The 13,791-nt window shown below is 46.2% G+C and overlaps 1 protein-coding gene across 12 annotated transcripts in view; it reads right to left on the bottom strand.

Moving 5' to 3' along the window:
- The window catches only part of Epb41l4a (erythrocyte membrane protein band 4.1 like 4a), a 211,158-nt gene that overhangs the window by 46,427 nt on the left and 150,940 nt on the right, over positions 1 to 13,791 (bottom strand). For all 12 annotated transcript variants that reach the window (XM_006525628.4, XM_006525627.4, XM_030250327.1 and 9 more), the window contains one exon: positions 11,483 to 11,604. In XM_006525628.4, the coding sequence (XP_006525691.1) occupies positions 11,483 to 11,604 (122 nt within the window). The remainder of the gene's footprint in view (positions 1 to 11,482; positions 11,605 to 13,791) is intronic.

Raw genomic sequence — 13,791 nt, forward strand, 5'->3', positions numbered from 1 at the left:
CTTTCTTTTCCCATTTGGGTAGCTATGCTTGCGATGCCGAGCGAGCACTTACAGGAAGAGAGCTCACAGTCATTTCCCAGAACTCGTCTAATCAGACTGACCTTACGTTAATAAATCCTTTACACAGCACGCAGAAGCGCAGGCGTCAAGGCAGAACAGAAACAATGTCAACAAAAGGGAACATCCTCAAGCAAACGCTTCCCAGAGCTCACTGCAGCTGACATGAAATTGCGTGGTAAAACGCCATCCCCCAAACCTTAGGTCATTTCTTTTAGTTTGACAGTCCAAGCATGGTAGCTCAGCTCTGTGAAGCCAGCACTCTAGAGTCGGGCAAGAGAAGCACAAGTTCGAGACCAGCCTGGACTAGTACAGAGTCCCAGCAGACTGGCGTGCTGTTCCTTCAGAAGTCAGCAGACTATCTGCTAGGGGCTGGCACCATGGCTCAGCAGGCACAGGTGCTTGCGGCCAAGACTAAGAACCCAAGTTCAGTTACCAGAATGCAAGGGAGGAACAGGAGGCTTGGCTCCCACAGTTTGTCTTCTGACCTCCACATATAGCATACCCTGGCACAGTTCCCTCTACCCTGACACACAGGCACACACACACACACAAACACACATCTAAGCAAGGTGTACCTGCTGAAATAAGAAATCATATAACAGGAGGGAAAGCAGGTTTGTGTATTTTCAAGTAATTCTAGATGGTTTACTTTTTCAAATTTACACTGATTTTTTTAAATTACGTTCCCTAGTATCCTAAAGTTCTAGATTCAAATCCTAGTCTGCTCTTGCCTGTTCACCTTTGAATGAGTTCTTCTTGACACTGGTTTGGTCTCCTCATTAATTAAAAAGAAAGAAACAAAACTATCCCCTATACAGTGTTACTAACATTGTTTCGTCCAGTGGCAAAGCCAGCTCTGATCAAATAGAGATTCGAGGTGCAGACCCTGAAGGATCTGACAAACTGGAATTCATCGACACAAAGTCTCCCTTGCCCTGTGTTCAAAGCAGTAAGATTCCCTCAGTGTTTCTCAAGGTCAACTCCACTTTCCTTTCTCTGCAAACCAGCTGTGCAAGGCAGGACAAGGGACCACAACACAACCCCTGATGCTTGGCTCTGTGGAGCTAAGTGACCAACCCACTGCATTCCAAGTCATCTTCTCTGGAGGGGTCTGGGAGTTCCTCAGAAACCCTAGTCTCACAACAAACAAGGCCACACTTACAGAGGGCTTTCCCCGTCTGCCCTCTAGTTAGAACACACACAGAGCCAAGAACTCCACATGCTCAACAGGGCACTTGGGGCTGCAGTGACTGTAGTTCCTTTATCTCCTGCCTCACCTCCTCACCCGGCACCTGCTATAGCTACCCTGAACTCAGGCTGAAATCAAGAACCAAGAGAAACAGAGCTGTGCAGAGGTTTTCCACTCCAGACTTCACTGTCTGAGAGTAAACCAGAGTTGTGACTCTCATGTGCTGTCTGCTTCAGAAAACCTATGCCCCGAACAGAATTTGAAACAGCTCTAAACCCCCTGCCTGGGGAGGAGAAGTGAGGTACACTCGGGTTGTATTTAACAGAGCACGTTCCTAACTTGAAACCAAATCAGTACCTTGAATCCCGACGACAAACAAGCGCCCAGTCCCACCACTGGGCTTCCAAAGCACACGGAGGTTCAAGAAGGGCTGGGACCACAGCTGTGTGAGCACAGCTGTCAAAGGCAAACACAAGCTACAGAAGCCTCCCAGGAGCAACGTCGCTCTGTCCCCGGCTCTCACCCAGAGGGACAGTACTCACTGTTAACAAGGAGCTAACCAAAGAGGTGAATGTCAGAGTCAGCTGGTCAAATTTAACTAAAAGAATAATTTAAAAGTAATATGGGAACACGGGTTGTTATGGCTGATATACTTGACTTGGCAATTAGGATTTCATTTAACCTTTGAGGTAGTCTAAAGAATCTGCTAAACCAGGTTTTTTGTAAATAAAAATGCTACATATCTCCAATGACAGTTTATACTTAAGCTGTTTGAAGTTGTTTTATGTCTATGAGTGTTTTCCCTGCATGCTCGTTGGTGCCCAATGAAGTCAGCAGAGAGCATTAGATCCCTTAGGCTGGAGCCACTCACGGATGTGAGTCACCATGAAGGGACTGAGACTGGAACCTGGTCCTCTACAAGAGTGACAAGTGCTCTCAACCACTGAGCCAACGTTCTAGCCCCACAAAGATATATTTTACAGTGGGATGGTAGTTTTCACTAATCTGTGAGGTCTTTGAAGTGGCAACAACCACACCTATGGTTTCTCCTAAAGCCTTTGGTATCCTTTTGTGTGTGTGTGTGTGTGTGTGTGTGTGTGTGTGTGTGTGTGTGTGTGTGTGTGTTTGATCCTTGCAAACTCTGAGTCAGGTAAGCCAGAGAACAAAAGAGAATTTTTAGGGAGAAGAGGGGTTCCTTAAAGTTTATTCAACTCCTTTGTTTTATGGACAGTGGAGTAAGAGCCTGTGCTGCAAAGTCTGGTCTGTTAGACCAGGAATTATTTACAACCATACATCTTTCTCCCCTTGCCTCTTCCCTTTTCTTCACCTACCACAGCACCCTTTCCCAAGGGAGAGACTTGGATAACCAGGCACCGAGCCACCTAAATTCTCCTCAGAGCATTCTCACATTCAGGCTGGAGACAAAGTGGAGAGCCAGATTTGACCTTATCTCAGTAGAGTCACTTTAAGAAAGAAGAGCCCAAACCGCATTCTGTCCAAAACAAAGTTAGCATCGTGTTAATTCTCCAGACATCGTCTCCACAGCCACCACAGAGCAGCTTAGGTTTAGAGTGCTTTGTACTAGTGCCCTGGGAAGAGAATTAACACTAATGTCTTCCCTTTCCTGTCCTTGGCTGACCTGGAGAGGAGCCGCAAACACAATCGTGAAGAGACCAGCAGGTGTGAGCCCTGTCACATCCTCATCTTTTCCAAGTCTCCTTCCAGTCCCCAGTTTTTCCAGTCCCCAGCCCGGGGTAATTTTAATCCAGACATCCTCCAAGCTAAAGAACCCGTTCCTCTTAGCAATCACCCCACATCCTCTGGCCTTGGCTCCTTACCTAGAACACAAAGCCCCTGTCCTACCTCTGACCCTGCAAGGGCTCTCTCTCCCTTTTCAGTGCTCTGTGGACACTGTCTGTAACTTTCTCACACCGGGCTAACGTGGACAGGCACAGCCATCCTTTATGCCCACCTCTGAAAACTCAGCTCTGCTCACAGTGCAGAGAGAACATTGCTAGGCTCGACACTTGCTGGGGACTTGTGGATTTCTGGATCCAGAGCCCCAAGTCCACCTTGCTCAGTGACATCCCGTCCCCTCTCTGAGCCCACAGGCCTTTGTTCTTCTTTGTCCTCTCTGTTTCGGTTGGCTTCTTGACACTGGAGACTCTCCTGGCACTCTTTAAGACTGGTCTGGTTTTGTCCCGTTACCTGCTCTATGAATCCCATTGAATACTTTCTAGTTCAGTGGTCTCAGCTCAGAGCCTTTTGAGACTCTCTCTGTTGGAGAAATGAATACATGTTTGAAACCATTTTTCCAGCATAATACATTCTTGACAATTATCTACTGGGCTTTTTAAAATTACAACAGAGAAACAATGAAATAAAATTAAAATAAAACATCTTCCTACCCATTCTCCATTCGCTCAGAAACACTTCCCTTTGTAGGCGTCTACGATTACCAACTTGAAGCACAGCCCATCTGCATGTGTGTGCACACATATACCCCACCCATGATTTCTGTGTCTTTTTATATATCGGAAGCATATGAGCCATTACCAGAGCCATGCTGCTTTGTCCCCTCCCCCATTCCTGCGTATGCTGTATTCCATAGATCATTCTATATACTTATGGCAGCCACGTTGGCTCTGAGGTCCTCAGACAAGCCCAAACTCCACCTTTCTAACCTAAACTCTCATGGTCATAGTATCACCTAAAAGAACAGAGTGGGACACCCTCTGTAGAGCTCACACACAGAGCCAGGCACACAGGAATGTTCACTAAACCGTAGTTAACAACATTCTCTTCCCATGGTGGGCTCCTTGTGGAGGCTGGGTTTCCATGGCAAGTATCACGTGGCTGTGGCACCGTACTAACACAAACTCAAACCCTGCTCTCAGATTTCTTTTGACAGATACATAGTGTGCCTTTCTAGGTCAGTTTCTGACTACTGGGTATTTAGGTCATTAGGATGACCCTACAACACAGCCTGCTCATGCTAGAGAGGAGACATTATTGAATTTACTAAGGAAGCCCTGATCCAGAGCCCTGGGGTCCCCGTGTTGTTGCTCAATAATGTCCTCCCCTTCTCTGCACCCTTGTCCTTTCTTCTCAGTTCTCTTTCTAAGGTCTTCTGGACGTGAAAATGAACCCAATAGGACCACCAACTAATTTCTTTGCATAGGGAAGCTCCCAGGCACAGAAGGAATGATTAATTATGGAAACTTGGAAATTGTCGGGTAGGTCTCTGTTATAAATGTGCGGTAAGAAGTTATTTTACAATTCTGTCATAGGAAGGCCCGAGAGGGGCAGAGAACAATGCGCACTTGAAGTGTGTGTGTGTGTGTGTGTGTGTGTGTGTGTGTGTGTGTTCAGTGAGGATGACACAAAAGGAAACTTCTAGGGAACTGTCACACAACACTGAGTGCATTGCACTGTCAAACTTACACTCAAAGTTGTAAAGACGCTACTCTTCATGGCATGTGTCTTCTTACCACAATTGAAAGACATTAGCTTGGACGAAAGCATATTCTAAAAAGCAGGAAGCCAATATGGAAGAAGATGTCTAACTGTGTTATTAGCACATTGAGTTCACAGCCAGCCTGGAACTCTATCTCAAGAAACAAAGGAAAGAAAACTGAACAGGGTGACTTGAGCTGCCTCTTCTTTTGAATTCCCTTAACACTGAATCTTGTTCCGTGACAGGAAAGTCTCCAAGTTCCTCTCCATCCCTATTCATTTACTTACACCGGCTCTTCCCATCCCCCACTTCCAGCAGTCCAGTAACAGTCCTATTATCCTTGCATGATGGCATCCATCATAAGAATAACTCAAACACTGACGGGGTGGTTTTCAGAAGGAAACTAAAGTGGACCGGGGCCCCACTAAAGCCGATAAGACGTTCAACTTGCTTGAAACACCATCTCCAGGACAATAACCCAGGAGGCAGGGTAAACATCCCCACTTGACAGATGAAGAAACTGAGGCTCAAATTAGTTATGTGCCTTTTAAATACTGCGTACTTAATGACATGGATACCTGAGGCCAAACTCGGATTTATCAGATCTTCCAATATTTACTGGATCCACGTTGCCTTGGGTGGATGATACACCGGTCCCTGTTCACACTCACAGCTTCCCTTTTGTCTGCCTTACCATAAAAGAGCTGACGGCAATAAGCTATGCTGGGTTTCTACCAACTCCCACCTAACACACTGAGCAGCTAGAGCAAGTGTCCAATAAATGAAGCTTGCCTTTCTGGACATGAAAGCTTCAGCTGTCCAGAGCTACACTGCAGTAGGTGAGCCAGCTCTTCCCAGCATCAAAGCTTTCTCCCTCCGTCCTGCTTTGGCTGGACCTACCCGATGTGCCCAACAGACATGCCAGGCTGCTACTCACAGGTGAATCATTGGTTATGGTCCCTAGCTGTGTGGCAATGTCGCACCCTTGTAGTTGGCTGATCAACCTACTAATAACAAAGTGTTTGTGTCCAGGGTGATGGAATTTTGGAAGGAAATGAGATTCTCCCAGGTGTTACTAAGGACGCCCACTGGGAGTCTCAAGACAGGTGATGGCATCTCACGGCCATGGGGTAGGTTAACCATTTTCCCTTACTCTGCCAATCACAGATCCCAAAGAGGTGGTTCACAAACCAAATGTGTCACTCATTTAGCACACAGGTTATTTTTAATGAAATTAATCACTAACACTTTAAATTTTGAAAAGTATACATAAATATCCAGGTTTTATGCTTCCTAAAACGCTAGAAGATTCATGAAAAGTAGCAGTGGGTCTATTCTCCTGCCGCCATGACTCAGGTAGTAGCTGTCTGCCTGCACTCCCAGCCCCAAGGATCTGCACTCGGAAGTCCTTCTCCCATCCTTTTGGGCACGGTGTTCTCGGCGCCTTCCACAGAGCCGGAAGAATAACGGCATGGTCTCCGCTGCGGACAGTGCATCCCAGGGGACACATTGAACTTCTTAGAAATATCACGGAAAGACACAGGAGCCGCAGTACCATCTAGATCACAGACCGGCCAGGCAGGGAGGCTGCAGAGATGGATGAGCCCGTGGTTTAGAGCACGTGCTGCTCTTGTGGAGGATGGGTTTGGTTCCCTGCACCCGTGCTGCAGTTTATAACAGCTCTTCTGTAGTCCCAGGTGCAGGGGATGCGATGCCCTCTTCTGGCCTCCATGGATGCCTGTCATGCACTTGATACACATGCATACATGCAGGCAAGCATTCATACACAGTAAATATATATTTTACAGGGAGACCATGCCCTTACTCTTCTGACTCTATCTGGGTTCTGTCTCAATATTCTATTATCCCTACTGCCTACTTACAGCAGACACTCCTGACAAGAACCCACCTGCCTGAGTTGCCAAGGCCTTATCAGAGACGGGCTGTGAAAATATGCGTATTTCCTGCCTGTTGCCTCCCCTCCCCGCTCCACACACCGGGCTCTATCCACAGAGGCAGCACTGATCTGCAGGAATGCTCTGGCTGCCTGCCCTGGCACTGAACTCTCCTGGGTGGGGCAGCAGGCTATGGGGTGCAGAGATTTGACTCTGGAATGTACTTCCTCATAGAGGTGCCAAGGCCTATGCTTGGCAGATTCTAAACACAATGACCTTTAAGCTACCAGACATGTATTATTCTTGACTGAGAGGTGAATACAATTTTCTCTGAACTCAGAGAGCTGGGGTGCAGGTGAAGTGGGGCCAATCATCTAGTCAAAATAAATTGTTTTCTCTTCTGGGGGAATAAAAGAACATCTAAAGCAAAAGGTGCATTGTAAGCGAAAATGGAAAACTGACAAAAACTATCACAACTTGTTAATTACCCCAAAATGTAAAATGACAAGGTGAGAGGATATGCTGATATTTCCAACAACTGCAGTTCTGAAACCTCAGTGAGCACATTAAAAGAATTCAATCCATAAAAAGCAACAGCTGGACTTATTACAGAAAAAAAAAAAACACCCCTGTCTTCTCTAACCTATAACTCCACTTCTGCCACATGCAAGGAGAGTCTTAAAACAATGACTCTGTATTTTAAAAATTGTTAGGCTTGGTCTGGTAGAACAGTCAGAGACCAGCCTGGACAACTTATCAAGACCCTGGCCCAAAACAAATACACACACACACATGCACACAAAATATTATTATTATGTTTTAATTGTATGTGGGTGCGTTTGCATATGGCTTTGGGGCTGGAGTTACAGGTGGTTGTAAGCCACCTGCCGCGAGTGCTGAAACCCTAACCTGGGTCCTCAGGAAGAACAGCAAGTACTCTTTACTGCTAAGCTACCTCTCCAGTCCCCCAAAATAAAAACTAGGAAGAAACTGGGGATACAGATCAGTGGTAGGGCATGCAGACCTAGATTCAACCCCCAAAACTGGGGGAAAAAAAGATTCCATTTTTGCCATTTTGTCAAAGTTTTCAAATATTTTAAATAACTATAGCAAGGTTATTTATTAAGGTAATACTTTCGTTTCCTTTAGCCAGTGAACATTTGTAAGCTTCTCTCTCCCACCCCCATCTCCCCGCCCCTGCCAACTGGAGGGATAAAATCCAGGGCCCTGATACACTTTACCAATGCACTATATCCCAGCCTAGTTTAAAAAAAAAAAAAATCAAATGAGAACTGTTTCTTTCCTGGCCAGTTACTGATGACTGTGTCCTAGCAACGGAGATTTGAGAGAAAGCCTGAGCCAGGCAAACCGGTGTGGGAGGGAGAGGAGCAGGCAGGCTTCTGGCAAGATGGACTCTGGGCGGCTGGCATTCTGAGCCTAGGAGGCCTTATTATAGACCCATCTTGGTCTCTTCTCGGAGCAGCTCTATGAGATGGCCCTCCTCCACAGGGCCTGGTGGGGGCAGGGGTTTGGACAAGAAAGCTCCCAGTGATGGGTGTAAGGGCCAGGGAGATCTCTTCAAATGTTTGCTTCAACTTAGGAGGCCAGCACCACTCTTCCTTCCCAGGAGTGCGGCCCCTGGACAGTTGTCCTTGCTCAGTGGGTGATCTCACATGCATGTGCATATGGGCACATTCATTAGACTCAATGAGGTAAAGAAACAAAACAGCAAAAAACCTAAAAGGAGGGCATGAAGATGGGGAAAAAATGGTGTTTCTGAAGTACTAGAGAGTGGGAAATTCGCTTATTAATCATAAGCATGGGACAGTTAGCACAACGGGCTAACTTCATGCTACTCACATAAAAATGGCATTATAATATATTAAAATTAAACCTAAGACCAGCAGTTACAAGACTGGAAGATCATGCCTAAGATGCTGACTTACATGAAATACTATGTAATTGCAGAAAAGGCTCTCTGGGAGAGCCCCGACTAACCCAGTTCTCCTTGTCTGCACTTTGGAAAACTAACTGTAAAGTGTGTAGGAGGCCTCGTGGGCTTGAGTTAGGGAGCATCTGACACCCAGCCCTTATTCCTGCGCCTCCCAGGAAAGGTGACGTTGTGAGTCAAAGATGTCCTTTCCAGGACAGTTGAGCTCTTCTCCTCTTCCCTGAACACCCATGCCTGTCAAGTCTGAGCTTCAGCCCGGGGCCTCTGGGACCATTTGAGTACAGAATACAGAGTTATGTTGCCTTTTGGAGTCCCTCACGTGTGGCAGAGTGAAGCGAGCTCGGTTAAGATTCTACCTGCCCCGGGGAAGCTTCCTTACGCACTGAAAGTCCAGCCCACAGGGGATTCTAGGCCTCTCTTTCCCTTTGCTTCCTGCTTAAGTAGTAAGCAATGCTTCCACTTCATGGCACTGTCTCTGTGTGTTCTAGCTCACAGAGCTCGTGACAAGCAGTAAATTCAGGGCACAGCAGACCTGCTCCACGGTACTCTTGATCTGTCCTTGGAATCTTACAGTCCTTTTCAGAGAAATGGGGGTCATACTAAGGTACTCTGCTGCAAATTTAACTCGTGGTTTATTTTTGCCACTACAGAATCATCATAAAGGATTGTGTCTTCAAGACTAATGGGAGGAGGAGACCTAAAGTCAGACAGATTAAACTGACTTTAGAAATGGTAAATCAGGTGTCATTCCTACATCCAGGAAATCATACAACAAACTCACGCACTTCCTTCATGGGCTTGGTGTGAGGACAGAAATAAGCGGTGAATGTCAAAATGTTACATCATGTCGGGCTTGGTGGCAAATGCCTTTTAATCCCAGCACTTGGGTGGCAGAGGCAGGCAGATTCCTGAGTTTGAGGCCAGCCTGGACTACAGAGTGAGTTCCAGGACAGCCAGAGCTATACAAGAAAGACTGTCTTAGAAGAAAGCGAAGGGAAGGGGAGGGGAGGGGAGGGGAGGGGAGGGGAGGGGAGGGGAGGGGAGGGGAGGGGAGGGGAGGGGAGGGGAGGGGAGGGGAGGGAAGGGAAGGGAAGGGAAGGGAAGGGAAGGGAAGGGAAGGGAAGGGAAGGGAAGGGAAGGGAAGGGAAGGGAAGGGAAGGGAAGGGAAGGGAAGGGAAGGGAAGGGAAGGGAAGGGAAGGGAAGGGAAGACGCAGACGGACAGGCAGGTAGGCAGGCAGGCTACAACAGCTCTCACACAATAGCTAAATGTTGGTTCTTAACATCTCACTTCAAAGAATGCAGTAGAAAGACTCAAAAAACAAAAACCACCCAGGGTTTCTGTCCCTAAATAGACATCGCCCCACCTCCTTATAGCTCTGAGGACCATGCTTTCCTTCCTCTGCTGTAAAATGGAAATATGCTTTTATCAGTGCCCTGCCTTGCAGGGTTATTATGAGGCTGAAAGGAGATGCTGTGTGTGTAAGGGCTCAGAGAGGACCAGACAAGGCCTGGAGAGGTGTTTGGCAAGAAACTCCTGTGAGCTTTGAGCACCAAATGTTAAAACTGACTGGGTGGCTTTATTAAAGAAATGGTACGTATTAGCAGTATAAGATAGCTAAGCACAATATCCACCAACACCAACATAGAGAAAAACCGATAAGCATTAGCCTGAATATTCAGCCTTTAGTGCTCTGCACACAAAGCTGATGAAAGGGACCAAGAGCACATCCCATGACCTACTCACACAACATTAAAAGCATACAATTAAACACGTTCAGAAAAAAAGCTCTACACGCAGCCAAATTACAAAGAAGAGTAAATAACTGCCATGAGTTAAACAGTGTCCTCTGACGGGGGAGACGGATGCTGAGGGTACGATTAGGAGCCGCTGGAGGAGTCTGAGCATCACTACTGTGGTTAAACGTCATTCATGAGCATATGGATACCCACAATCAAATACGAATGTGTAGCTGTGACTTCGTGCACTTCTATATTATGTTTCATGATAAAAATAAAGACTAGTAATTAAAAAAAGAAAAGCTGTTCTGGGCTCCATGCAATTATATCAACAATGCTTTATTATATTTAAAGAAATCCTTTTATTAGAAGTTATTCTGGTTCAATCTCAGAGGCACTAAATTAGGAAATCACTCACTTCAAGCTTCTCTGAAAACAAAGTTTAATCATTAAGGAAGGCAGAGGAATTTATTCTAGGGACTATTCCACCTGCTCATTGGTAATTACCAATTACATCCAGGTGTGGTGATCACACATGCAATCCCAGCACTTGGGTGGTGGAGGTGAAAGATCACGAGTTCAAGGCCAGCTCTGTCTACATAGTCTAGGCACAGCTGGGCTATATGAGGAGGCCCTGTTCCTCCAAAATACAGAAAATAACAATAATAATGTTAATAATAGTTCCTGATTGTTTGAAACTTTCCAGACTCAAACCAACATTTCTAGTGCTAGAAGCAGAGAGACAAGCTGGGGAGAGGGCTGGAGGCCAAAGCGTTTGCAGTGCAAGTCTGAGGACCTGAGTCCCAACCCTCTGGCCCCGAGTAAAGGTTGGGTGTGGTAGTGCACCTGTAACCCATTGTTCCTACAATAAAATGGGAGGCAGAGTCAAGATGATCTCCAGAAGGTCACAGGTCTGCTAGTCTGAAAAGAGACCATTTCTCAGACAAGACAGAAAGCGAGGACCAACACCCAAGGTTGTCCCAACCCACATGTGCATTGCCATGTGTGTACCCTCATTCATATATACAAAATGTTAGCATATACATACACACATACAAACATGCGTATCACGTGCTCAAAATAAAATAAAAAGGATTACGTAACTTCAGTCACCACCTGAACGCACTTCACACACCAGCCTAGAAGAAAATGCTAAGTCGCTTGAACGCCTTTGGGTTCGGTGACTACTCACCAGTGGGCTGAGTCTGTGCTACCCTCTTGGGGTAAGTCTTGCTTCGACTTCTCACCACGTTCTGATTGGGCCGGGGAAGTTGGATAGAAAGATCTCGGCTCATTTGCAAAGCTGTCCTGCCACTTGAAAATGCAACACTTTGATTAGCAAAAGTAGAACCAGATGGCCACGGAATTAAACACAGCCCAGCCAGAGGATCTTGCAAAGAAAACGAAGGTTAAAAAAAAAAAAACCAACATCACAGATTCAACAGGCCATAACCATACAGGCTTTTAACTGATGTCCATTATACTACCACCAAGAAGGCGGCACTAAACTAAAGGAGGGACTTAGAGCACGGGAAAAGAAGAGCTTGCTAGGGGACCAGAAGGGAGGGAGGGTTACCAAAGGTTAGGCTCCGTGGAAGAACGGGCTAAAAATGGACATTGATGATGGCCTTGGGGTCCACAGCCAAAACCCAAAAAAGTCATGATGGGGGAACCATGCAAGGGGTAACTCTACAAGACAGTCCCATGCTCACACAGCAAGTGGGATGGTATCACCGGCAATGTCAGTGAAATTTTTACTAAGCTCTGGGACGATCAGTCATTTATTATATCTCTTTACTTAACAAACCATGTGTTCAGGTAGAGAAAACAGGTCTAGCAGCCTATGCAGGCCTGATTCTCCAAAGATCATGTGAGGATTTGGAGCCTAAGCTTTCTCCCCACCCCCACCCCTTCTCTGTCTCCCTGCCTCCCTGTCTCTCTGTCTCTGTCTCTCTATCTCTTTTTCTCTTTCTCTTTCTCTCTCTCTCTCTCTCTCTCTGTCTCTCTCTCTCTCTCTCTCTCTCTCTCTGTCTCTCTCTCTCTCACACACACACACAGACACACAAACACACACACAGTCTTATATGTTGACTGTTTGTGGCCCCAAATAAGAGATGATTAGGTCGTGAGGTTAATAACCTCTGCAGTGGATAAATCCACTGGTTAGTTTATAGCCCCCAACTGACTGCTAGAAGGTGGGTGTTGGCTGAAGGAAGCAGGTAACTGAGGGGTAACTTTCGAGTGAATGTGTATCTATCGGACTGGATCTATCTTCCTCCTCTCTCTTCTTCCCGTCCCGCCCCCATCCTCTTTAGCATGAGGTCATCAGTGTGCCCCGCCCTATACTCCCACTTTCACGATGCTTCTACCAAGGATCCAAAGCAATGACCCAGCTCTCCTTCAACCGAACTCTCTGAAACTACAAACCAAAATAAACCTTTCACCCTCTAACTTAGAGGTTATGTGCACAGGCTATGAGCTTTTCCTGAAAAGCTTTAAGAATTCCATAGAGAGATAGAACATGCTCCATTATTATTTGGAACATGTAGATTAAGAACACCAACTCCAGACTTCCTCTAGCGTCAAAAAGGCTTGGATAGTGTATACCTCACTGCACAGAGGAAAAACCATTTGTCATAAAAATATAACTAAATATGCAGACCACTGGGGCATTTTTATAATGAGATTATACTTTATTATTCAATTTTTCTTCATAGTTTCTCTCTCAGGAACAGAGTAATAAGAAAATAATGCCCCAAGATTAATAAGACTAAGGCCCAGAAACGTCAACTAATCTATTACAGGCTACACAAAACCCAGGTCTGGAACATGTCTTGGGCTTCCCGTCTGGTCAGTACGGATCAGTCTGTAGACATGGAGGGACAGAACACTTAGCTATTTAATTTGAAACTCCAAGCCCCATGGAAAACTCCTAACTGTTTGGTTCATGAAGGTTGGTTGGTTGGTTGGTTTGTTTGTTTGTTTGTTTGTTTAAAATCTCTACTGCCCATTTTCTGTCACCTACATTAGGCTGCACCTCTGTGGCGTTAGTGATGGGTATGCACTTAGGAGGTACCCCACTTCCATGCCTCCTCACACCTTGGCACTGCACCTTCTTTGTTCTGTCCCGCAAAGCCACAGTTACTTTAGCATCAAAGCAAAGGAGAGGCAAGCAAAGAAAGTCACATGGCCTTCAGATACCAGATTTGCTGCTTGCGGGTCCTTGGCTTAATTACTTTCCCAGGGGAGCGCTCCGATTTCTATTCTATAACAGATACCTCTTTGGTGGGCCACTGTGCAGATCAAATAAGCAGGGCCTGACACCAAGGAGGAGATCCTGAGAACGGGGTCTCTTACACATCATGAAATCCGAGAGCGTCTATGCTTCAATCCTACAGAGAGAACTCCGTTCCTCAGCCCTCCTCCGAAATTCCTGCAACTCGCTCGCCCTTTCAAGGAGCTTAGCAACAGTTAAGGGGAAAGGCTGATTTTCAAGGGACT

Source organism: Mus musculus, chromosome 18 (genome assembly GCF_000001635.26).
Source record: "Mus musculus strain C57BL/6J chromosome 18, GRCm38.p6 C57BL/6J".
Lineage (NCBI taxonomy): Eukaryota > Metazoa > Chordata > Mammalia > Rodentia > Muridae > Mus > Mus musculus.